The sequence below is a fragment of the Palaemon carinicauda genome, chromosome 32 (assembly GCF_036898095.1).
Source record: "Palaemon carinicauda isolate YSFRI2023 chromosome 32, ASM3689809v2, whole genome shotgun sequence".
Lineage (NCBI taxonomy): Eukaryota > Metazoa > Arthropoda > Malacostraca > Decapoda > Palaemonidae > Palaemon > Palaemon carinicauda.
The window spans coordinates 20,803,706-20,825,369 of NC_090756.1; the positions used below are offsets into that span (position 1 = coordinate 20,803,706).

Sequence of the window (21,664 nt, forward strand, 5' to 3'; positions counted from 1 at the left end):
AACCAGTTTTCAATATTAATCTTACCCGATAATCATGTAGCTGTCAACTCCGTTGCCCGACAGAATTCTACGGAAGGGATACGCCAGCGATCGCTATACAAGAGGGGGGTGTACTCACCAGCGCCACCTGTGGCCAGGTACTGCAGTACTTCTTGTTGACACCACCTCAATTTTTCCTCTGTCGTGCCTCCGGCTAGACCTACATGGATACGCTGTTGATTCTGGAGTTTTTGCTCACGATTTGGTGATGTATTTGCTCTAGAGTTTAGCTTTCGCTATTCAGGAAGTTTTATCATTAGCTTAGCTAGTTTTTGGAATTAATTTGATTAATTATGGTGACGAAGAGAGTATGAACTCTCTTTCACTTTTAAATGGCCGACCCTTCCCTTAGACGGAAGTGTTGGTGTCTAAGAGAGTATAGACTCTCTTTCTTAATTTTGCTTAACAAAAGTTATAGATTTATTTTATATCTCTCCGCCTTTTATAGGCCTCTTCGATTAACTTCCTTTTATTATAAACTTATTAAAATTAATTTTTATATTTGTTTATATTCGACCTTTCCTAATAGTAGGCGGTCTTTTCTTGGTACCGAAGTTAATTAACATTGAGCCCGTCATTTCGGTTTTACCTGTTAACATATTATGCTATTTTAATGTTTTTGAAAGAATTTCTTTGATAGTCTCGTACTGTTTTCAAAGTTGAACTAACGTTTTGTTTTGTCTCTGCAGTTGTTGACGTTCAGAACGTTCAACTTGCGCTCTATCGTTACGATAGAGAGAGAATTTTCACGGTGTCACGTTGCAGTAAGAGTAAACCGTTTCTAGCGTTTTGTTCATTCTTTCTTAGCTTAATGGTTTTAATTCTAATAAAGGAACTTTTTATTTGGGAAATCTTTCAGTTTTTTTCCTTTAACAATAATATGTTTTAACGATATATATGATTGGGCTCTTCTCTCAGGTTCTAAGTCAAGAGAGAGAGAGAGAGAGAGATAGAGACGGAGGGAGAGAGAGGAGGATAAACGTTTCGTTCAAGCGAGTAACGTTGTTATCGTTTTTGCTCTTCTCCCTAGTCTCTTTAGGGGAAGAAGGTAAACGTTTATAGAGTTTTATTCTTGTTCTCAAGCTTTATGCGGTGAGAGATTTTAAACGTAGTTTATTTGATCTAGTGTTTAGTCTCTTTCCAGCCACTGAATTATTTATCTTTCATTAGATTTTTCTGTTACATTGTAATTCTGTTTTCGCAATTACTAACTTTTAAGGAAGGATAGAATTGCGTGTTTCAGGTACAAACCACTTAAAGTTTCGAGTTCAGTGAAATAAGTGCAAACAGAAAATCAAAAGTGATAAGTGATAAGCGCAAAGTGTTACAGTGTTGCGTTCGAGGGTTCGTCTGTTCGTGCCAGTTGTTCGCCTAGTCTGGGACCTCTTACAAGCTCCCAAGCCCAGGGGAGAAGTAATGTCGAAGGACTTATGGGTTCAGCAGGCCTTGATCGACGAACAGACGTTTTCCCTCCGTGGTTTCGGGTGTATCTACACACGTTGCCGACGTGATCACCCCACCCACACAAAGACGAGAGAGCCCTTTTATTCCTCGTCTTCGGAAGAGGTTTCTCGCAGAAACCATGGACCAAATCTTACAGCTTTTAAGTGCAAGTCGGTCCCTTCCGCACAAGTCCAACTCCTAGGTGTAGCCATTAGCCCTGGGTCAGTTCGGACTTGCTGCAGTACGACAACTGCACACCTCCCAGAGAGGCAAGGTGGTATCGCAACAGGCAGTAGCTCCGTCTGTTGCCGCACCAGCTGTTTTAGACCCTCAGTCTCAACGGACAGTAGCTCCGTTTGTTGTTGTCTTTCTTAAACTCTAGTGGTCTATGCTGCAGACAATGCAGTCTCAGCTTGCGGTGTTGATGCAGGAGTTTCAGGCAGAGAAGGTTAATACACCTCCTCCTGCGAACGCTCCTCCTCCTCTGCGCAGTACAATCTGCCAGACGTATGAGGTTGAGGTTCCTCAAGCTACCTCCATGCGTGAGCTGCCGCGTTGGGAGTTGCCAGATACCAGCGCTGTGCAGCAACCTCCACTTTCCTTGAGGCAGGAGCCTCTTACCACGCAGCAACCTCCTCAACAATGGGGGCAGGAGCCTTATGCCTTACAACCTCCTCTACCCTTGAGGCAGGAGTATCTTGCATTACAACCACCCTCGAGGCAGCAACCTCTTGAGGTACGACAACCTCTACCATCCTTGAGGCAGCCACCTCAACTCTCGCAGCAACCACCTCCACTTTCCTCGAGGCGAGAACCTCAACTCTCGAGGCAAGCACCTCAAGAACCTCAACTCGTGAGTCAAGAGCCTCTCTCTGCGCAGCCACCTCAACCCTTGAGGCAAGCGCAACTCTTGACAGTGCTGCCAGGTCAAGTTGGACAAATTACCTTAGATTCGTCCACGAAATTACCCCATTTTCATCAAAATTTCCCTAGATAATTTTTTATTTGTATATAATACAATAACACTGTTTCCTACAACCTTTTTGTCTTCAAGAGACAGGTTTATCACTTCTTAAAGGGTTGACTTTCCGTTAGCAGCTATCTATCTCAGTTTTTGAGCCGTGGGCTATATGAAAGCCAAGAGCTTATCCCATCAGCTTACAACTTAAATGGAAAAAAAAAAAAAAAAAAAAAAAAAAAAAAAAAAAAAAAAAATGGAACAATCAATAATACTCACTTGTATTCTTTTTTTTTTAATGTTTTATTAATAAATTTACATTCTAATTTCATTAGAAGGGGCTAGTGTTCGATCCCAAGTATGAGGTAGAAATTTATTTCTATTTGAACACGATGTTGTGTTGATATTTATCCATATTGACTCATTAGAGGTAATTTGAATGAATTACTACCAATTGTGTCACGTGGTGGCCCGGGGAAATCTGGTAAAACTCTCTGGTAAAGAGACTGATGTCTCACCAGGTAAATCCTCGGACAGCTAGATTAGTGTCAGGTTCAGATTTCTTTTAAGCAGCATGAGCCTCATCCCATGCAGCATGAGCCTCATCCCATGCAGCATAAGCCACACGCCATGCAACATGCTCTGCTTACCTTACAGCATGCTCTACATACAGCATGCTCTGCATACAGCATGCTCTGCATACCTTACCGCATGCTTCTCAGTCACACATCTTTGGTTGTTTCCAACTCACTAGACTGTCAAGCAGTTTCATAACGTTGCCTTCTAGTCTGCTGCTTTTGCACCAGTGAAACCCTCACTGAGAGAACTTAGCTTTTCTCGGATATGGTTCCTGTAGATGAGAAAGTGCTATTCTCCCTCCTTCTGATATTCCCTTGAGGACTCTGTCATTTGGAGAGGAGCCTTTAGCTGCGTAGCCTCCTATGGACTTTTATTTAAGCATAACATGCTTCCAGGGAAGGTAATGGTTCCACTTCAGTCGCTAACCCCGTCTGTTACCACACCTGCTCCCATAGACCTTGAGCTGTGTTGCAAGACATGCAGTCCAAGCTTAGTCCTTGTTAGAGGATTTTTTGTTTACGGAGTCAGTGTGTCACTGGGAAGACGTTCAACAACCAGCAGAAGTGACTTGTTGTGACGCAGTGCGGCAACCTCAGCAACCCGATAAGGAGTTGTCTGTACGACCCAGACAGTCTAGACAGCTTCGGGTTGTCACTGTACTTCCTCGCTTCCCCATGGTTGACAGTTCACAGACTGTGCAGCAGTACCATGATCTTGTGTCCGGCTCCGTCAGACGACTGGCTTTTAAGAGCTCCCACAAGTCGTCGCTGTCTGGAGATTCTCAGATGGACTATGGATCTGACCAAGGAACTGGGCCTCCTGGTCAATTTTGAGGAGTCCCAGCTCGTCCCATCCCAGACCATTGTCTACCTGGGTATGGATCTTCAGAGTCGAGCTTTTCGGGCTTTTCCGTCGGCCCCAAGGATCTTCCAAGCCCTAGAATGCATCCAGAGCATGCTGAGAAGGAACCGATGCTCAGTCAGGTAGTGGATGAGTCTAACAGGGACACTTTCATCGCTGGCCCTGTTCATCGTGTTAGGGAGACTCCACCTCCGCCCCCTTCAGTATCATCTAGCTGCTCACTGGATAAAGGACATGACGCTAGAGACGGTCTCAGTTCCTGTTTCCGAAGAGAGGAGGCCTACTCTCGCGTGGTGTAAGAACAGCTTTCTTCTCAAGGAAGTCTACCTTTGGCTGTTCAGAAACCCGACCGCCGTCTCCTCTCGGACGCATCAGACACGGGCTGGGGTGCGACTTTGGACGGACAGGAATGCTCGGGAACATGGAATCAGGAGCAAAGGACACTTCACATCAATTGCAAGGAGTTGTTGGCGGTTCATCTGGCCTTGATAAACTTCAAGTCCCTCCAGCTTAACAAGGTGGTGGAGGTGGACTCTGACAACACCACAGCCTTGGCTTACATCTTCAAGCAGGGAGGGACTCATTCGTGGAAGTTGTTCTAGATCGCAAGGGACCTCCTCATCTGGTCAAAGATCGAAAGCTCACGCTGGTAACGAGGTTCATTCAGGGCGATATGAATGTCATGGCAGATCGCCTCAGCCGGAAGGGTCAGGTCATCCCCACAGAGTGGACCCTTCACAAGAATGTTTGCAGCAGACTTTGGGCCCTGTGGGGTCAGCCAACCATAGATCTGTTCGCTACCTCGATAACCTAGAGACTCCCGTTGTATTGTTCTCCGATTCCAGACCCAGCAGCAGTTCACGTGGATGCTTTTCTGCTGGATTGGTCCCATCTCGACCTGTATGCATTCCCGCCGTTCAAGATTGTCAACAGGGTACTTCAGAAGTTCTCCTCTCGCAAAGGGACACGGCTGACGTTGGTTGGCTCCGCTCTGGCCCGCGAGAGAATGGTTCATAGAGGTACTACAATGGCTGGTCGACATTCCCAGGACTCTTCCTCTAGGAGTGAACCTTCTACGTCAACCTCACGTAAAGAAGGTACACCCAAACCTCCACGCTCTTCGTCTGACTGCCTTCAGACTTTTGAAAGACTCTCAAGAGCTAGGGGCTTTTCGAAGGAGGCAGCCAGAGCGATTGCCAGAGCAAGGAGAACATCCACTCTCAGTCTATCAGTCTCAAGGGGAAGTCTTCCGAAGCTGGTACAAGGCCAATGCAGTTTCCTCAACCAGTACCACTGTAACCCAGATTGCTGACTTCCTGTTACATCTAAGGAACGTAAGATCCCTTTCAGCTCCTACGATCAAGGGTTACAGAAGTATGTTGGCAGCGGTTTTCCGCCACAGAGGCTTGGATCTTTCCACCAACAAAGATCTACAGGACCTCCCTAGGTCTTTTGAGACCTCAAAGGAACGTCGGTTGTCCACTCCAGGCTGGAATCTAGACGTGGTCCTAAGGTTCCTTATGTCATCAAGATTTGAACCTCTCCAATCAGCCTCTTTTTAGGACCTCACATTAAAAACTCTTTTCCTCGTGTGCTTGACAACAGCTAAAAGAGTAAGTGAGATCCACGCCTTCAGCAGGAACATAGTTTTCACATCTGAAACGGCTACATGTTCCTTGCAGCTCGGTTTTTGCTAAAACGAGCTTCCTTCACGTCCTTGGCCTAAGTCGTTCGAGATCCCAAGCCTGTCCAACTTGGTGGGGAATGAACTGGAGAGAGTACTTTGCCCAGTTAGAGCTCTTAGGTACTATCTAAAAAGGTCTCAACCTTTACGAGGACAATCAGAAGCCTTATGGTGTGCTATCAAGAAGCCTTCTTTTCCAAGGTCTAAGAACTCAGTTTCTTACTATTCAGGCTTCTGATTAGGGAAGCACATTCTCATCTGAAGGAAGAAGACCTTGCTTTGCTGAAGGTAAGGACACATGAAGTGAGAGCTGTGGCTACTTCAGTGGCCTTCAAACAGAACCGTTCTCTGCAGAGTGTTATGGATGCAACCTATTGGAGAAGCAAGTCAGTGTTCGCATCATTCTATCTCAAAGATGTCCAGTCTCTTTACGAGTACTGCTACACCCTGGGACCATTCGTAGCAACGAATGCAGTAGTAGGCGGGGGCTCAGCCACTACATTCCCATAATCCCATAACCTTTTAACCTTTCTCTTGAATACTTTTTATGGGTTGTACGGTCGGCTAAGAAGCCTTCCACATCCTTGTTGATTTGGCGGGTGGTCAATTCTTTCTTGAGAAGCGCCGAGGTTAAAGGTTGTGATGAGGTCCTTTAGTATGGGTTGCAGCCCTTGATACTTCAGCACCTTAGAGTTGTTCAGCCTCCTAAGAGGAACGCTGCGCTCAGTAAGGAAGACGAACTTATTAAAGGCAGAGTAATGGTTCAAGTCGACTTCCTTACCAGGTACTTATAATTTCATTGTTATTTTGAATAACTGATAATATGAAATACGGGATACTTAGCTTCTTGATATACATGTACACTGGTTTTCACCCACCTCCCTGGGTGTGAATCAGCTACATGATTATCGGGTAAGATTAATATTGAAAAATGTTATTTTCATTAGTAAAATAAATTTTTGAATATACTTACCCGATAATCATGATTTAATTGACCCACCCTTCCTCCCCATAGAGAACCAGTGGACCGAGGAAAAATTGAGGTGGTGTCAACAAGAAGTACTGCAGTACCTGGCCACAGGTGGCGCTGGTGAGTACACCCCCCTCTTGTATAGCGATCGCTGGCGTATCCCTTCCGTAGAATTCTGTCGGGCAATGGAGTTGACAGCTACATGATTATCGGGTAAGTATATTCAAAAATTTATTTTACTAATGAAAATAACATTTTATGAGTAAACCGGCTGTAGATCCACACTCACTCAGTGTGTCTTGTATATGGCAAGACTGTTTGCAATCTTCTCTATGTGTTGAGTGCAGCCCATGACCTCCTGTGCACTGGCAGGCATATGCCCTGAAGGGAAAGAAGTAAGCTAAGACTTTACTGGGGTCTGTCTTGGCAATGCCCGTGAAGACACCGAAGAAGCCTTTTTCTACTTCAGTTTCCTCAGGGGTTGCAACTTAATATCATTTCAACCTTAGAGTCTTCCTTAGGGTATGCCTCTTCAGATTTTCATTTTACAGATGCATCAAAGAGAGGAGGGTGGGGCTCATGTCCTGGACCATCTGGCATCAGGACAATGGAGGCAGGAAGAGAAGTCTCTTTATGTTAATGTGCTGGAGTTGTAGTCAGCTTATCTAGCACTTTAATACTTCCAGCCTTTTCAAGTCATTCACTTGGTTGCATTGATGAAGGAAAATGCAACCGTGGTGGCATATGTCAACAAGGAAAGGGGGACAGTCTCACAGCTTCTCTGTCAAATAGCAGTGTTGGTGCACAAATGGGCACTTTGCAATGTGGTAGTCCTCTCATCTCGGTTCATTCTAGGCAAGGGGAACGTCATAAGTAATTCTTCTAGAAGGACACGTGACAGAAAACTTTAAATCAATCAATCAAGCTAGAAGGACACTCAAAATCAAACTATTGTTTTGTAGTCTTAGGTAGTACCATAGCCTCTGTACCATGGTCGTTCAGTGCCTTGGGTTAGAGTTTTCTTGCTTGAGGGTACACTCGGACACACTATTCTATCATATTTCTCTTTCTCTTGTTTTTTTAAGTTGTTATAGTTTATATATAGAAGCTCTAATTTAATGTTAATGTTCTTAAAATATTTTATTTAAATTGTTCATTACTTCTCTTATAGTTTATTTCCTTGTTTCTTTTCCTCACTGGGCTATTTTTCCCTGGGCTTACAGCATCTTGCTTTTCTGACTAGGGTTGTAGCTTAGCTTGTAATAATAACAATAATACAGTAATGATAATAATAATAATAATAATAATAATAATAATAATAATAATAATAATAATAATAATAATGATGATAGTATTACTAATAATAATACATACATACATATACCATGGCACTTCCCTCAATTTTGGGGGTAGCTGACATCAAACAAATGAAAAAAAAAGGGACCTTTCCTCTCTACGTTCCTCCCAGCCTGACAAGGGACTCAACTGAGTTTGGCTGGTACTGCTAGGGTGCCACAGCCCATCCTCCGCCGTTATCCACCACAGATGAAGCTTCATAACGCTGAATCCTCTACTACTACTACCTCCGCGGTCATCCAAGGTGACCGGAGGAAGCAGTAGGGCCTACCGGAACTGCATCACAATTACTTGCCATTCATTCCTATTTCTAGCACGCGCTTTTGCCTTTCTCAGATCTATCCTCCTAACACCCAGAGCTTTCTTCACTCTATCCATCCACCCAAACCTTGGCCTTCCTCTTGTACTTCTCCCATCAACTCTTTCATTCATCACCTTCTTTAGCAGACAGCCATTTTCCATTCTCTCAACATGGCCAAACCACCCCTATACATTCATATCCACTCTAGCTGCTAACTCATTTCTTACACCCATTCTCACCCTCACTACTTCGTTCCTATCCCTATCTACTCAAGATACACCAGCCATGCTCCTAGGACACTTCATCTCAAACACATTCAATTTCTGTCTCTCCGTCACTTCGATTCCCCACAACTCCGATCCATACATCACAGTTGGTACAGTCACTTTCTCTTACAGAACTCTCTTTACATTCATGCCAACCCTCTATTCTTTACCACTCCCTTCACTGCCCCCAACACTTTGTATCCATTCACTCTCTGACGTACATCTCCTTCCACTCCTTCATTTGCTGCAACAACAAACCCCTAGTACTTTAACTGATCCATCTCCTCAAGTAACTCTCCATTTAACATGACATTCAACCTTGCACCACCTTCCCTTCTCGCACATCTCATAACCTTACTCTTACACACATCAACTTTCAACTTCCTTCTCTCACATACCCTTCCAAATTCTGTCACTAATCGGCCAAGCTTCTCTTCCAAGTCTGCTACCAGTACAGTATCAGATAGTTGGATCAGAATGGCCTTTACATCCTCAAGCAATGATGAGGAGGCTCCTGACTTTGTGGCGTTTGGTTCCATAACAGTAGACACGTTCGTGACAAACCTCAACAGAAAACTACCAGTTTACTGCTCACCAGTGCTAGACCTGGAAGCAGTACTTGAGGACATGTTTCAGCATCCCTGGGACAGTCTTGATGTCCATCCTTTTTTGCTCATTTGCCTATTTCATGCAGGTGTAGGCTAATAAATATGGTGTCTTAATCCAAAAATCTAAAGTTGACTCTAGTACCTCCAAATGGGCCTCAAACACAATGATACACGGATCTTCTGCTAATAGATGTTCCAAGAGAAATTTCCTGTGCCGCAATCTGCTCTGTCAGCCCCACCTGCGGAGGTTCCACAACTATTTAGAATCCATATCACTTCACGGGTGGAAGTTATCCAGCACCACTTCTGAGAGAGAGGTTTTTCGTTCGAGACCGCAAGACATATCTCGATGTTCCAGGAAATCCTTCATGGTCATATACAGTACCAGGCAAAGTGGAACATCTGTGGTTGGTGCTGTCAACGGAAAAATTTTCTCGGAGCCTTTACTCCACTAGTAGCAGAAATTATAGCACCCACGAAAGGAAAGATATCTCTCAGTCCCAGCTTTGTAAAAGGGCATCTTTCAGATTTGAGCCAGATACTGAGACAAGGGAGAAGATATTTATTCTTTGTGGGAATTATCTGTCTTGTACTTATCAGAAGTATGGAGCAGACCTGTCCTCCTCGGGAATTCGACCTCCAGCTTGGGGTGTGACTAAAGTTTTGCGGTCTTTAAAGAGAGCTAAGTTATAGATATAGATACAGGTAAGCCCAACGCATAGCTAGTAGTTTTTCCATTACTTTCTCCTATTAAAGGACTCAAGTTTGTGTAGTTAGGAATAATACAATTTTTTTTTTTTTTTACCTTGCTTAGGTTCTCAGTAATTTCTGTGCTTTATCATGAAATGTAATGTAATTCCATGTGAATACTGTATACGTTGCATAGCAGAGCTTTGCATGATACAGTATTCCCAATCCCCATGTGCGATATTTTTTTTCTTACAGTGCAGCTATGCAGATCTATGCCATAGACATTGACATTAGTGAAACCATGGGTGCCTTCAAATCCCGGGCTGAAGAGGCCTTTAATCTAGACTTGCAAGATTGTCGTATATTAGTCCTTTCTGAAATGGAGGTGAGATTTTCCATGTGATGTTACTGATTGGAATGGGATAGTATATATTTTAGTGTTTATACATACAGTATTATTGAATTGAAATGTTATCAAAAATATATATATCTTGAGGAGAGAATGTAGTGTGTTCACCTATTACTTTAGTCATGACAAAAGGTTTATAATGTCCCGGGAATACAGTTATTGTTACTAGTTGCTAACCTCAAGGGTTAGTTATGTACTTTGGAGTTAAAACCTAATGCCAATAATTATTTTGTCTCGATAATGCAGTACATTAAAGCTTATCATTGCAATGTATTATATTCACTTTCTTTTTATCCATTTATTAGCAAATTTAAAGGAGTTTTTATTCTTACATTCTCATTTTTCCATTGGTTCCTCATTGGACCTTGCAGTCACATGTTTGTGTTACTGGGCAAACCCACCTTTTACCCCTCTGCCTTCAGTCTCTCTGTCTCTTCATATGCTATTGGCTATGTAAGGGACATTAACCTGTACTTAAAAGTCTACCTAAAACAATATGATAATTCCATATACAGTAGAATACCCTATTGCTTTCCAGACCTCTCAGTGAAATTTTGCTTAAGTAACTTCTTGGGAATCTAATTTCTTTCTAGCTTGGAGATGAAGACACTCTGCAGAAACAGTGCGGCACAAGCAGTGGAACTGTGCAAATTCAGTTTACTGTGAAGGAAGACATTGAGGACGCAAGATACATTGACATTTTAGACGTCCTAAAGTCAAATGAAGGTGACTATTGTAATATTGCTGTGAAACACATACATTTCAAGTGTAGGTGAATTAATCAGATGGAAAAAATTTGGTATGCCATCTCGTCTCAAAATGTTCAGCGCTTTTTCATTGTCTTAAAGAAAATCTTAATTAAGGGATTTTGACGTAGGAAAAATCTATTTCTGGGCGAGGGACCTGTGCCGCCCAGTGAATAAGCTCCATTTAGCACTTATTCTTAGGTAATTTACTGCTAAATATACCAGAGAAAAAATGTAAAGGAGTGCTAGGTTAACTAGCTCGCTCACCTATTGGTGTCGGTATAAAATTGGGCGTATAATCCAGAGGTCCCGCACTATTTAGATTCATCCACGACAGAAACCCCAATAGAGGAGAGCCGTTCAACCTCACTCGGTACTACTAACAATGCATCCGCTCAGAACCCAACTCCTTAGCACCCAAAGTTTGGGGACTCCAAGGGAGAGGAGCTGGGAGGGTTCACTGGGCGGCACAGGTCCCTCGCCCAGAAATAGATTTTTCCTACGTCAAAATCCCTTTTCTGGGCTCGAACCTGTGCCGTCCAGTGAATCTATACAAGAGAAAATGTCACCAAACTTGCAAAATAAAGGAAAAAACATAAGCGTAAGGGAAATACAGGATGCTTTTAATCAGAGATGAGTACCAAAAAACAATTATAAGGGTATCTTAAATATGAACATAAATCCAATAAGATAGGTATAATAATGCCGTGAGTGATAATATATACAGATACTCAGGAGCATAAAATTTACAAATATAATAACAGTATTCAGGTGCGAGACCAACGAATACAATAGGGTATAAATGAGGCAGGTAAGAGGGAGAGATAAAGAGTCAAGGCATTAACCTGTGAGTTACTTGGGAGTAACTACGCTCCCTGCGGCTACTGTAGAAAATTTTAGGGCTTCCAAATGTTTAAGGTAGTGTTTCTTGAACACTGACGGTGATTTCCACCCTGTATACCTGGAAAGGTCTGTAAAATTCATGTGGTGAAAGAAGTTCACCGAGGTAGCAACCGCCCTGATATCATGTGCAAGAGGAAAAGAGTCAGGGTTAGCTTGTTTAATAAAATACAAGATTTGTTGCCTGATCCCTTTAATAGTAATGGTACCACCTTGTTCTCTAACAAATAGAGGCCCCGAGGAGTTAGAGGAGGTCCGGGATGAATAAGACCTAAGAGTAGTAACAGGGCACAGAGACGGATCTTGCGTGAGGGGAACAATTTTCCAGGAAGACCATCTGTTTTGAGGGTCTTCGTTCTTAGCCAAAAAGAATTTGTTAGGAGAAAGAAGGACCTCTCCCGAAGGCAGGAAGTCAATATGACCCGGGTCTCTCGACAAGGCTGCCAATTCAGAAATTCTTGCCCCGGAAGCCAAGCTCACCAGGAAAAGTGTTTTCCTGAGAAGGGGAATGTAATCACAAGAACTGTTAATGGTATCAGAAGCCAATCTGAGTACGTCATTAAGGAACCAGGTCACCGGAGTAGGACGAGTAACCGGTTTCAGTCTGGCACAAGCTTTCGGAATTGAAGCTAACAAAGAGTCGGTTAAGTCTATGTTAAAACCCACTAGGAAGATCTTTTTCAGAGCCGATTTAATAGTGGTGATAGTATTGGCTGCCAGACCTGATTCTAATAAAGATCTAAAGAAAGTGACTGTAAGGTTCAAGTTCATACAGTTCACGTCTGAGTCTATTAAAAATTTTGCCAACTTTTTAACTGCAGAGTCATACTGACGGATAGTGGAATCCCGTTTATCCGATTCTAGGAACAAGGTGTTTTGAGGATCAATATTGGCACCATGCATAGCCGCAAACTTCATAAAGTCCATAAAGTTAGGGCGCTCTGAATGTTTGAGAAAGCGTACACAACACGTGTTTGTACTATCTGAGACAGAACCGGATTGGGTATCGGGTGAGAGTATAGTCTCAACTCTCGCAGGAGAGGATACCAGTTGCTCTTGGGCCAGTTGGGTGCGACCAAGGCTACTTGTCCCTTGAAGGATCTCAGTTTGTCTAGAACTTTCAGCAAAAGATTCACCGGGGGAAAGAGATAAATCTTTTCCCAGGTGTCCCAATTCTGTGACATGGCGTCTGTGGCGTAAGCCTGAGGGTCTAGATTGGGAGCCACATATACTCTCAATTTGTGGTTGGATTCCGTGGTGAAGAGGTCCACTTGGAGACCGGGAACCTGAGAGAGAATCCACCGAAATGACTTTAGATCGAGTGACCATTCCGATTCAAGAGGGGAGGTCCGGGGCAGGGCGTCTGCCACTACATTCCGGACTCCCGCCAGGTGGACAGCTGAAAGATGCCAACGGTTCAAGGCTGCTAGGGAGAATATGGCTACTAGAACATGGTTCAGAGGCCCTGACTTTGACCCGCCTCTGTTGAGGCAGCGGACCACCACTTCGCTGTCGAGGACCAGACGAAGGTGTTGTTTCTTGGGAAGAGCAAGACGTTTCAGGGTTAGAAGAACTGCCATGGCCTCTAGCGCATTGATGTGAAATTGGCGGAACAAGGGAGTCCAAAGACCTTGAACTTTCTTGAGCTGAGAATAACCGCCCCAACCTGACAAGGATGCGTCCGTGTGAATGATTAAATTCGGAGGCGGAAATCGAAGGGGAACTGACTTTGACAGACTGTTTGCTCTTGTCCAAGGAAGAAGTCTTTCCCGTAGAATGGGAGGAAGGCGGACTTTCCTGTCCCGGAGCTTCCGGTTCGCCCTCGAACGCCAGACACGATTGATATCTTTCAATTTTGCCTTCAGAAGAAGATCCGTCACTGAGGCAAACTGAAGGGACCCCAGAATCCTCTCTTGGAGTCGTCTGGAACTTACTTTGTCTTTGAGAAAGCGTTTGGTGTTCCTTGCAATCTCTAACCTCTTGGGTCTGGGAAGACACAGAGTATGAGATATAAGATCCCATTGCAGGCCGAGCCATTGGAACTTCGATTTTGGAAGAAGACGGGACTTCTTGAAGTTGATCTGGAAGCCTAGAGATTGAAGATAATGGATGACTTTGTGAGTGGCTTTTAGGCAATTTTGGGAGGTGTCTGACCAAATGAGCCAGTCGTCCAGATAGGCTACTACTTGAATCCCTTGATTCCTGAGTTCCTGAACAGCGACTTCTGCTAACTTTGTGAAGATCCTTGGGGCGATGTTGAGCCCGAAAGGCATCACCTTGAAGGAGTAACTTTTGTCCCCTAAGCGAAAGCCTAGGTACGGACGGAAGTGTCTCGCTATCGGGACGTGATAATAGGCGTCTGTAAGATCGATAGAGGTGGTGACGGCCCCACGGGGAAGTAAGGTCCGCACCTGCGAGACGGTAAGCATTCGAAACTTGTCGCATTGAATGGACAAGTTGAGAAGGGATAGGTCTAGAATCACTCTTCTCTTGTCTGAATCCTTCTTCGGGACACTGAACAGCCGACCTTGAAACTTCAGGTGTTTCGTTTCTTGTACGGCGTTCTTTTGTAAAAGATCCTGGACAAATTCGACCAGGTCCGGAGTGGAATGTTGACGAAATTTGTTCGGAGGAGGAGGTCCTTGAATCCAACTCCACCCCAGTCCCTTGGAGATGATACTGAACGCCCAGGGACTGAACCTCCATTTGTTGGGGGAGGCATAAAGCCTCCCCCCTACCTGCTGCCTCCAAGTCCGCCTCGGAAGTTCTTTCCTCTGCGAAAAGCTCTTCCCCTGCCTTTGTTCTGGTTAGAACCACGGTGGTAGCCTCATACGACTGGTTAAAGGCAGGAGAAGTGGCGGAGGCACCAGAAAGCTGGCTCTTAGGAAGCAGAACGGTGACATAGTCGTCCGAAGGAGCCTGAGAGGTGGAAGGCTGTGCCGGGGCAACAGGAGATGGGGAAAGAGGCAGCCGGAAAATGGGCGAACCAGTCTGCTGTTGCTTGAACTGGGTGGAAGTATATGGACGGAGCTTCTTCCTACCCTGGGCTTGGTAATTTGCAGGGTCAGATTTACGTTTAGGAGTCAAACCCCAACGGGCTTTAAGGCTCTGGTTGACTCTAGTGGCCTCCGCCAAGACTTCCTCTACAAGGTCCTCAGGGAAGAGGTTTGAACCCCAACAGGAGGACCGGATCAGCTTATTAGGTTCATGCCTAATAGTCGCCTCTGCCAGGACATGTTTGCGACACTTGCGTTTAGCAGTAGCGAAGTCATACAGGTCGTAGTATAATGACTGCAACGTAGCCTTGTTGAGAGATTTAAAAATACTCTCAGTATCGTAAGTCAAGGCTATCGACTCCGTGGAAGTGGCCAGGTTCAGAGTACGGCCAACGCGTAGGCGAGAATCATACTCCTGTTTAATGAGGGATTCCGGGAGACGGGGAAGCCGCTCACTAAACATTACCGAAGCACAGTCTGCTGCTAGCTTTCCAGAGGTAAATGTGGTATGGACGTTGTCCCAACACTCAATGCCTGAAGGAAGAAGGATGGAGATTGGATCCACCTCTCGGATGGGAGGCAAGGGCTTCTCCTCCAGAGCATATTGGAAGGCAAGCTCTGCTACCTTATTGACACATGGAGTCACGGTGTTTTTGTCCATTAGGAACATTGTAAAAGAGCTCTTATAAGGCGTCAACATAGTGTTGGTGCAGCCGATGTCATTCAGGAATCTGGCCCACACAGATTGGGCCTGCTCTTTTGGGAAGATGACTGTCTCCTTGGGGACCTTGTCTAACCGAACCAAAGCTTCCTCGGTAAGCCTGGCATAACCATGAAATGGAAATGCCAGACCAGGAGGAAAGAATTCAAAGTCCTCTAGGGGACGAGTGCCAAGACCCTCCAAAGTTAACATTCCGTCTGAGAACGGGGAATGAAGAGCCATACGCCAAGGGTTGTTTTTGGCAAACTGCGGGAGCTTAGAGGCATCCGGGATGAGAGAGCTTTGGACCCGCTCCTGAGCACCTTGCTCTAATGCCCCAAGTCTCTGACCGATGTTAGAGAACATCGTGTCCATCTTAGACTGTATCTCTGATACAAACTTAGCCTGCATCTCCGACACGATGCGAAGCATGGCTGATTCGGAAAGGCCCGGGCTAGCAGCAGGTGTGGCGGAATGAACTCCCGGGTCGCGAGACTTAGAGGAGGAGCCAGAAGCCTTAGATGACAGGTTTGTATTCTGTTTAGAACCATGAGAAGCCTTATGAGGCTTATGAACTTTAGGTAAGGTTCTAGACTTATTCTTGGGGGGAACCGGGTGTGATCGTTGGGACGAATCACGGTCCCCAGAAAAACCATGGAAGGAAGAGCGATCAGAAGAAGAAGAAAGAGAGGGGCTGAGGATAGGAATCTCAGCGCCAGAAACACCTGCCTCACTTACCACCCTACCTGTATCTGGATCATCCAATAACATGGGTTCCACGTCAAGGTTCATGGAGGCAACATTGTCTTCTAGATCTCCGGGGGCGTCCGACGGATCCTGCTCTGGATCAATAAACCCCGCTATGGTGGCATCAATGTGGGCAATGATGGGAGCTGCAACATGCCTAGCCACAGCGGCTGAAGACTTGGCGTTGGGGTAAATCAGGGAACAGTAGTCCTCGGAGAGGACGTACGGCTGCTTGAACTTCACGTTCCGGGCAAAACCACCAACCCACACTTTCAGTGTGTCCCGAGCCGCAGACTTTTGCTCCGGGGATGCCTGAAATAATAGTGGGAATTATAAAAGGGCAGACTCCCAGTGGTCCTTCAAGACCATAGATATCTTACTAAATAGTGTATGTATGCCAAAAAAGGTAAGATAAATAAGAAGGCAACATAGCCAACGGGACTCACCGAGTCAGATACAAGGGTGGTAACGAGGTCAAAACAGACCACACAGTTATCCGGGTGCCATACCACGACGTCCTCCAGCTGCACACCGCAGAGGGCGTGAGACCGACAGACGGTATGGCCGCAGGGCTGATGTAGAACAGCTGCACAGGCTGTCGTCTGACAATGCACCATCTATAAAAAGAATAGTATATGAGAAACTGTAATTCTCTTAAGTAGGGGCGGGTCCGGAGGACCCGGCCTAAACATAAGTCTAGCTTAAGACTAAAGTAAATAGTATATGAGAAACTGTAATTCTCTTAAGTAGGGGCGGGTCCGGAGGACCCGGCCTAAACCTAAGTCTAGCTTAAGACTTAAGTAAATAGTATATGAGAAACTGTAATTCTCTTAAGTAGGGGCGGGTCCGGAGGACCCGGCCTAAACATAAGTCTAGCTTAAGACTAAAGTAAATAGTATATGAGAAACTGTAATTCTCTTAAGTAGGGGCGGGTCCGGAGGACCCGGGCCTAACATAAGCCTAACACAAGATTAGGGCTTAACTGTAATATTCTTAAGTAGGGGCGGGTCCGGAGGACCCGGCCTAAACATAAGTCTAGCTTAAGACTAAAGTAAATAGTATATGAGAAACTGTAATTCTCTTAAGTAGGGGCGGGTCCGGAGGACCCGGCCTAAACATAAGTCTAGCTTAAGACTAAAGTAAATAGTATATGAGAAACTGTAATTCTCTTAAGTAGGGGCGGGTCCGGAGGACCCGGGTCTAACATAAGCCTAACACAAGATTAGGGCTTAACTGTAATATTCTTAAGTAGGGGCGGGTCCGGAGGACCCGGCCTAAACAAAAGTCTAGCTTAAGACTAAAGTATAGCCATCCATTCCGGTCGAGCCGGGAGTATAAAAAAGGATGCAACAACAAAAATTTAAGACAGGGTGTCTGATTTCCCGGGGCGAGGCTAAGCCCCGGGCCGGGAAATAAAAGTATCCAAAACCAATTGGTATAGGAACTCCGGGGTAGTGATCTGTCATATAATCATCATAGGAACTGTTATAAATTAAATAGGGGGGCGGAACTGTAGATAAGAACCGCCAACGGAACCCAGAGGGTTTCATATAACATAAACCAGTGTGATAAGTGAATATGAAATAGGGTGCACCGGGATCCAACTCTGTTGACCGGTGGCCAACCAGACTAGACAGAGCCGAACCCGCCGGGACACCCGGAGGACAAAGTCCATAAACACTGAACTACCCCCTCTACAAGGAGGGAAGGCAACGGTCCCCTAGGGGAGAGGGGGAGAGAAGCCTAGCCACCCACCTAGCGAGAGGGGGAGCATGGGGGAGAATCACGTGATACGGAGCAGCTGGGCTACCAACTGACGATCCCCAACCAGACAGATCAAACGGAGTAATAGCACAATATTCATTATAATAGTAATAGCGTTGATAATATAAAATAAACACATAAAAATTTTGGGCAAGGCATGCAATATAATAATTAAATCACAAAAGACACACCTGATGGCTTAAAAAATAACATTGCCGCCTAGCACGAAGGTCGGCAGCCATAACGATACGTAAATGATATCGGCCCAAAATTTGAACCACGAGGGTTCTAAACGCTAAATAATGAATATCCATAATAACAAATAAAATTTAATAATAAAAATAATACATATAGTAACACCGCGAGTGAAACTAAAAGCTCTCAAAACAGGAGTACCAACTGTAAATGGAATCAAGCAAGATCGGTATGAACGAAGAGAATACACTCCTATAATTCAAATATTAGACGATCTAGGTTGCTCAAAACACAGCAAAACACAGCTTGGTACTTAACTTAGACGGTGTCTCCAGGGAAACCGACGAAGAAGCCATAATCCAAAGAAAATAAGCGAAAAAACGAGAGCACAACAAAAAAGCGGGTTACACACAAGACGTGCTAAAAGCAGTTGGGTTCTGAGCGGATGCATTGTTAGTAGTACCGAGTGAGGTTGAACGGCTCTCCTCTATTGGGGTTTCTGTCGTGGATGAATCTAAATAGTGCGGGACCTCTGGATTATACGCCCAATTTTATACCGACACCAATAGGTGAGCGAGCTAGTTAACCTAGCACTCCTTTACATTTTTTCTCTGGTATATTTAGCAGTAAATTACCTAAGAATAAGTGCTAAATGGAGCTTATTCACTGGGCGGCACAGGTTCGAGCCCAGAAATATATTTATTTAATTATTTAATACTAAAAGAATTGCTATTAATGAAAGCAAAAAAAAATCAATTTAGATCAACTTTATGAGTTTAGAATTTTTAGCCTCTGGTCTTTTTAAACACTTTAATAATACTAATACTGATTAGTATAATTATGGTATGATACTTCAGTGGGAAATTATATACTTTACTGTATCCTGAACTCTTTTAAATGAACAGATTAATAATACACCAATTATCACTTTATTTAAGAGTGAATACTTTGTCACATAAGTGGCATAATGTGACAAAGTGGCTTACTTGAACAGTTATACTGTAGTTAATACAACTGTAATCATTATTTGTTCCAACACGAATACTTACCTCGAACTACTTTCTTAGGAGTTACCTGTAACCTCCTCTCTACCGACCAGAGTTTTGTGTAGTGTACCCCCGACCCCGTTTTCTAAGGAGGCCTACCCCCGGCATTAAGGAATGTGCCCTGAGGGTAGGCTTATCGTAGGTCGATGTCCGGCCGGGTCAGCATCTTCAGTAAGTTCTCTGGTCGCGACGTGTAAACACGTCGCCCTCGTTCTCTATCGATCCTTTGTGTGCGTTCTGAGTGCCCCACGTGTTCCCCGCGTGGTAACTTGTGTTTTCCTGTGTACTTTTCCCGGGTTATCCTGTGTGTTCACCTTCCACCCGTGTGCTTACCCAGTGTATTCCTTGATTCCCTTCGTGCTTGTGTCTTGCGTGTGGGCATTATGGAGCAACTCCGCCGTTGTCCGGGGCCTAGGGCCGGTAAATCCTGAGGAGCGTTCCTCTCCAAGCCTGAAGTGGACCCTCACTCCCTGTGCTCCTCCTGTAGGGGAAGGGTTTGTTCGTCAGCAGATACGTGCCCCGAGTGTGTAGACTGGAGTGATATCCAGTGGGTACGTTACGGTACGAAAAAGAGAAAATCGGCTAAACGTTCCCCCAGAAAAGCTAGTGTTACTTCGCCGCTACTATCACCCAGTGAGCGGTCCGACGGGGCCTCTGTTTCGCCGTCCCCTACACAGAGTAGGGGACGAGGTAAGTCTGTCGTAGAGAAGGAAAAGGCGACCTTCCCCAAGAACCTAGTGAAAGTGCAGTGCCGATTGCGGGCCCTTCTAGGGCTAGTGAAGAACCCAGTAGTGCGTCCGGAGAGTCGGCCCTTGTGCTCGGGGGGCACGTGTCCTCTGATGACCCCTTGTGGGGTAGTAACGCGGTGTCTGTGTCTTCGCTGCCCTCGTGGGCTTGTGCTTCAGGGTCTTCGGTAGGCGGAGACAACCAGAAGAAGTTACGGTCTTCGGGTAATGATGCCTTCGGTTGGAGGCTTCTGAAGACGCCGGGTAGGTCACCCTTAAGGATGGAAGTGGGCCTGGACCCCTGGCTCCCTAGCATGGAGCGCCTTGAATCGTTCCCGGCCCCCCTCACGGAAGTCCCCGAAGATTTCCTTCAGCCGTCGACCTCGGGAACTCAACGCGTGAAGAAGTCCCCCGCGGTTCCCGCTACCGGCCGACATACGATAAGTACAGTGTCGTCGGGTTCGTCGGATGATTATTTCTCGTCGGGTGAGGAAGTCAGGAGAAAACATCGTCGTCGGAGGGAGCGGTCCAGGAGCAAGCGTTCCCGTTCTAGGTCGCGCTCCAGGTACAGTAGCAAGCGCTCCCGCTCCCCAGGACGTAAGTATAGGAGGAGTAGGTCTCCTGATGGCGACTGGGTCTTCGTACCCCGGGACTCAAGGGTGCCTTGTTCCCCGGACCGCCGGTCCAGAGAGTGTTCGCCAAGGATGCCGTCCTCAAAACACGACATTGACCCTCACAACCAAGCTCGCAGAAAGGACTCTACAGGAAGGCATAAGTCCTCGAAGCCTCCGGTTCACCCCGCCCAGCGGGGGGAAACGCGCTTCTTGTCGGGCGGCCTGGCCGAACCAGCCCAGCTGGTGCGGCCTTCGGGTCGGAAGGAACGGTTCCCGTTGCCGAGTCAGCCCACGGGAACCGCGTCCTCGGCACCCAGAGCCCTTGAGCGGACGAGAGTCCCCGCTCAATCAGCGATGCCTGGGTTAACCCAGGCCCCTGGTGCGGACGTCCCCGCAGATGAGATCCAGTACCTCGGTAGGACGGATCCCCTGGCCCCAAGAGCTAGACGTCCAGTCGGTGTGCCCGGTAACCCAGCTCCCCGACCCCAAGCCGAGACCTTGGCTGACGGAAGGGAGGGTTCACCAACGGAGGACTCGGCCTATAGGAGGGTGGTTGGTCTTATCAGAAGACACCACAAAATTGAGGAACCTACAGCTACGGACGAGGATAACTGGAGGTCAAGCCTGTTAAGGATTATGCAGACCCCTACCCAACCTAAGACGTCTCTAGCGCTTCCTCTAGCCCGAGATCTGGTCCTAGGGCAGGAGTATGTAGACAAGGTGGTGGCTAGTAATGCCGAAGCCCCCAAAACCCAAAGTTCCTCAAAATTGCTCCAGGCCCTTAAAACTCAGGGCAAAGTATATGTGCCGGAGGGACGTCGCCCAGGCCCCTGTAAGGTGGAGTCATCCATCGACATCCTGAGTCAGGGCGTCTCAGACGATAGGGCCTCTTCGGCCCGGTCTGTTTCTCGCCAGCAGAAGCCTCCATGATGGAGGAAATATCGAGAGATTTAGTGAACGTCTCCTCTTGGCTGGACTGGTGGGCTTCCACCTTAGTAGGGGTACAAGCCTCGTTTGACCCCGCGGACCCTGACCAGCAAGGCCTCCTGAGAGACCTTATTACCTCC

The 21,664-nt window shown here is 45.9% G+C and overlaps 1 protein-coding gene across 2 annotated transcripts in view; it reads left to right on the top strand.

Moving 5' to 3' along the window:
• The window catches only part of LOC137625310 (DNA-binding protein Ets97D-like), a 66,477-nt gene that overhangs the window by 14,821 nt on the left and 29,992 nt on the right, over window positions 1-21,664 (top strand). For both annotated transcript variants that reach the window (XM_068356140.1, XM_068356141.1), the window contains exons 3-4: window positions 10,011-10,140; window positions 10,758-10,890. In XM_068356140.1, the coding sequence (XP_068212241.1) occupies window positions 10,011-10,140; window positions 10,758-10,890 (263 nt within the window). The remainder of the gene's footprint in view (window positions 1-10,010; window positions 10,141-10,757; window positions 10,891-21,664) is intronic.